Genomic DNA, 5,040 nt, shown 5'->3' with positions numbered 1-5,040 from the left:
TTTGATGGAGATATTAACTCTGTGTCTCCAAAGTAAGTTCTCCCAAAGCAGAAGGAAGACCGTCAGGCTATTTCGCTGTGGCTTGGGCTCCATACCTAGAGAGCAGGAGGGATGCAGTTGTCTTGTGTCAGGTGTCTGATGACTTTCTACTTTGCTCAGACAAACCACATTCTAGAATATTTTGCTTCAGAAATTCACATTAGGTTGAATGATACTTAACATTGGGTTATTTTGTTGGTTTCTGGTATTGTTTTAATGGAGTTTCCTGCCTTTTCACAGATATTTCAATAGAAGGTTGAGAGGGAATGAATTAGGTTTAGACAGCTGACCTTCAATGACCTTTAGAGCTTATGCCTTCATAAAACAAACATTTATGGAGCACCTACTTGAGCGCTCCATTATAACTTCAAAAAGTTTACTTAACTATGTTCAAAAACTTATTTAATCATTTCAGAAATGTATGTTATTTTAGAGTTTTCATTAGTAAGATAGTCATGTGTTTAGAAATAATATGTTAGGGTAGATTCGTCCATGTGGAATTCCTAGGCACAAGGTTTTGACAATTTTAGTCTCTCTGGATATATAATGAATGATAAATCACTTTCCCAAGTTGCTATTCACCTCCCAGTAGCAAATGGCTAGGAGTGAAGGTTTAGCTCCTTAGCATTTCAGAGATTACTCGAACCGTAGACCTGGCTACCAGGAGGGCACTGATACCAAAGAAATGGTTGAGCAGGAAACTCTGCCATGGCCAGAGCGCTGGGGCTTGGGAGAACACAGACGACAGTTCCGGGCTTGAAGGTACAAGGGGGAAGTTCAAGCAGAGAAAGGCAGAGATGAAACTGGAGTGCACTGGAGAAGCAAAGAAGAGGAAGAGAACGGTGAGAGGAGATGGCTAGGAAGGAAAGGGAGATGCAGAGTACGAACCCGATGCTGAGATCACGTGGACAGAGAATGGATAATGCCAGGGCATTTTTCTAATGGGAGTCAGGACAGGGCAGCATGTTGAGAGAAGCAGAGGTTGCGAGGTCTTAGAGGGAACTTTTTTTTTTAAAGTAAAAAAGGATCCATTTTTTTTTTTTTGACAGGCAGAGTGGACAGTGAGAGAGAGAGACAGAGAGAAAGGTCATCCTTTTCCATTGGTTCACCCCCCAATGGCCGCTGTGGCCGGCACACCGCACTGATCCGAAGCCAGGAGCCAGGTGCTTCTGTCTCCCATGCAGGTGCAGGGCCCAAGCACTTGGGCCATCCTCCACTGCCTTCCTGGGCCACAGCAGAGAGCTGGACTGGAAGAGGAGCAACCGGGACAGAACTGGCACCCCGAGCAGGACTAGAACCCAGTGTGCCGGCGCTGCAGGCAGAGGATTAGCCTATTGAGCCACAGTGCTGGCCCAATTTTTTTTTTTTAAGAGGGGACTTTGAAAGAGTTGATCCAGACCTTCGGTGAGGCTCCCCTACTCTTAAAATTTCTACCCTCAGTGCTTCTTACAGCCAAAGCCATGGCATTTTCCTGGGTTTCCCCATCAGCCACTGGCCTCGGTGCTTGGATGATAGTGGGTATTCAATGAATGCCCGTTGCATGCTCGGTGGACCCAGTTCCTGTATTTTATCATGAAGCTGTTCCCATGTTCAGTGCAGAAAGGAAGACGCTACCGAAATCCAAACCGCTAAGCCTCACATCCTTCACCCACCAGGCTGTCAGTGCCTCAGAACCAGCCACGGGCAACAACCCAATGGCTCCACGCTGGGCGCCCAAGTCCTAGAAGAAAACAAGACTAAGCATATAAAGAAAGCACTGGGCAGGACTGAAGGCACATTTTATTTTTAAAATGTGATTAGGAGGGGCTGATGCTGTGGTGCAGCGGATAAAGGTGGCACTGCAGGACGTGACATCCCATATGGATGCCAGTTCGAGTCCCAGCTGTTCCACTTCTGATCCAGCTCTCTTCTATGGCCTGGGAAAGCAGTGGAAGATGACCCCTGCGCCTGTGTGAAGACTTGGAAGAGGATCCTGTGGCTTTGGGTTGGTCCAGGGTAGGGAGTGGCAGTGGTTTAACTAACATTCCTAACTAACCTCTCCTTCCCCACAACAAAATGAAGCCCACAGAATAACTGAGTAGCTCATTTTTCCCTTTGAACAGCCTGGCTCTGCAGGTTGTCCCCAGCCTTGCCGTTCCCTCTGTGATGTGGGCTTCAAGGAACTCAGCCCTAAGTGCTCAGTTTGCTTTGGAAGTCAAAAGTGTCTGACTTCGAATCTCTCCTTTTGTACCTGAAAAACACCCAAAGCTGGCTCAAACTGCAGGAGTTTCCAGAGAAGTCTAATAACTCAGTAATAACAGAGGCTCAAAACTGTAATCTACTGTCCAATTGTCAAAGAATTCTGTAAGGTTTCATTAAAAAATATAAGATGAGTATCTCACCATGGTTAATGAAATGTGTGAATTTGCCTGGGCCGCAGGATGTCCTGGTGGCTGGTTAAAAACCATTTCTGGGTATGTCTGTAAGGGTGGCAGTGTGAACTTAGCAGCCGAACTGGTGGATCGCATAAGGCACCACCCTATCCACTGAGGGCCGGAACAGAACAAAAGGCAGGAGAAGGCTGGATCTGCACTCTGCCTGACTACTTGAGCTGGGGCATCAGTCTGCCCTCAACCTTGCTGCTTCTTAGGCCTTCAGACTCAGATTTTAATTCATACAGTGAGCTCCCTCAATCTCAGAACTACAAAAATACTCAGAACGGTGTGAACTACTCCCTCAATGCTCAGAACGGTGTGAACTGCTCCCTCAATGCTCAGAACGGTGTGAACTACTCCCTCAATGCTCAGAACGGTGTGGACTACTCCCTCAATGCTCAGAACGGTGTGGACTACTCCCTCAATACTCAGAACGGTGTGAACTAGTCCCTCAATACTCAGAACAGTGTGGACTACTCCCTCAATACTCAGAATGGTGTGAACTACTCCCTCAATACTCAGAACGGTGAGAACTACTCCCTCAATACTCAGAATGGTGTGAACTACTCCCTCAATACTAAGTACGGTGTGGACTACTCCCTCAATGCTCAGAATGGTGTGAACTACTCCCTCAATACTCAGAACGGTGTGGACTACTCCCTCAATGCTCAGAACGGTGTGAACTACTCCCTCAATGCTCAGAACGGTGTGAACTACTCCCTCAATACTCAGAACAGTGTGGACTACTCCCTCAATACTCAGAACGGCATGAACTACTCCCTCAATGCTCAGAACGGTGAGAACTACTCCCTCAATACTCAGAACGGTGTGGACTACTCCCTCAATGCTCAGAACGGTGTGAACTACTCCCTCAATGCTCAGAACGGTGTGAACTACTCCCTTAATGCTCAGAACGGTGTGAACTACTCCCTCAATACTAAGAACGGTGTGAACTACTCCCTCAATACTCAGAACGGTGTGAACTACTCCCTCAATGCTGAGAACGACATGAACTACTCCCTCAATGCTCAGAACGGTGTGAACTACTCCCTCAATGCTCAGAACGGTGTGAACTACTCCCTTAATGCTCAGAACGGTGTGAACTACTCCCTCAATACTAAGAACGGTGTGAACTACTCCCTCAATACTCAGAACGGTGTGAACTACTCCCTCAATGCTGAGAACGACATGAACTACTCCCTCAATGCTCAGAACGGTGTGAACTACTCCCTCAATACTCAGAATGGTGTGAACTACTCCCTCAATACTCAGAACGGTGTGAACTACTCCCTCAATACTCAGAACAGTGTGGACTACTCCCTCAATACTCAGAATGGTGTGAACTACTCCCTCAATGCTCAGAACGGTGAGAACTACTCCCTCAATGCTCAGAATGGTGTGGACTACTCCCTCAATGCTCAGAATGGTGTGAACTACTCCCTCAATACTCAGAATGGTGTGAACTACTCCCTCAATACTCAGAACGGTGTGAACTACTCCCTCAATACTCAGAACAGTGTGGACTACTCCCTCAATACTCAGAATGGTGTGAACTACTCCCTCAATGCTCAGAACGGTGAGAACTACTCCCTCAATGCTCAGAACGGTGTGAACTACTCCCTCAATGCTCAGAACGGTGTGAACTACTCCCTCAATACTCAGAACAGTGTGGACTACTCCCTCAATACTCAGAATGGTGTGAACTACTCCCTCAATACTCAGAACAGTGTGAACTACTCCCTCAATACTCAGAATGGTGTGAACTACTCCCTCAATACTCAGAACGGTGTGAACTACTCCCTCAATACTCAGAACAGTGTGGACTACTCCCTCAATACTCAGAATGGTGTGAACTACTCCCTCAATACTCAGAACGGTGTGAACTACTCCCTCAATACTAAGTACGGTGTGAACTACTCCCTCAATGCTCAGAACGGTGTGAACTACTCCCTCAATGCTCAGAACGGTGTGAACTACTCCCTCAATACTCAGAATGGTGTGAACTACTCCCTCAATACTCAGAACGGTGTGAACTACTCCCTCAATACTCAGAACGGTGTGAACTACTCCCTCAATGCTCAGAACGGTGTGGACTACTCCCTCAATCCTCAGAATGGTGTGGACTACACCGTTGGCTCTCCCCGTCTCCAGTTTGCAGATGGCAGATGGTGAGGCTTCTCAGCTTCCATAATCATGTGAGCCAACACCTTATAATAAATCTGCTTATATATATGCATACAATTTCATATTCTGTTTCTCTGGAAAAGTCTAATAGACATGATGAGAAAAGTGTCCATTTTACAGATGAAGCCACTCGATGGCAGTCACTCACCCCAAGATGATAAGCTAGCTGAAAGCAAAAGTGGGTGTAGGAAAGTAGAACTAACCAATGATTTCCTCTAACCTCACACACTCTATTCAGTGAGGGTCAGAAGGGATTTAATGAGAGAATAGGCAAGCACAGGAGGCAAGTGAGATCTCCAAGGCTTGGTACACACTTTGCTGCTTTCCTAAAACATTCCCATCTCTTCCAGGGCAGGCAGGTCCCAAGCCCCCCAAATCTTTCATTCTTTACTGAGCCGTCTCC

At 46.8% G+C, this 5,040-nt stretch overlaps 1 protein-coding gene across 1 annotated transcript; it reads left to right on the top strand.

Moving 5' to 3' along the window:
• Positions 1–836: 836 nt before the first annotated feature.
• LOC138844895 (uncharacterized protein DDB_G0280315-like) lies at positions 837–4,625 on the top strand. Its single transcript, XM_070054980.1, has 3 exons — positions 837–881; positions 2,718–2,891; positions 2,976–4,625. Exons 1-3 carry the CDS (start codon positions 837–839, stop codon positions 4,623–4,625), a joined length of 1,869 nt encoding a protein of 622 aa, XP_069911081.1.
• Positions 4,626–5,040: the final 415 nt, after the last annotated feature.

Source organism: Oryctolagus cuniculus, chromosome 13 (assembly GCF_964237555.1).
Source record: "Oryctolagus cuniculus chromosome 13, mOryCun1.1, whole genome shotgun sequence".
Classification (NCBI taxonomy): Eukaryota; Metazoa; Chordata; class Mammalia; order Lagomorpha; family Leporidae; genus Oryctolagus; species Oryctolagus cuniculus.
This window is presented reverse-complemented; position numbering and strand designations above follow the sequence as displayed.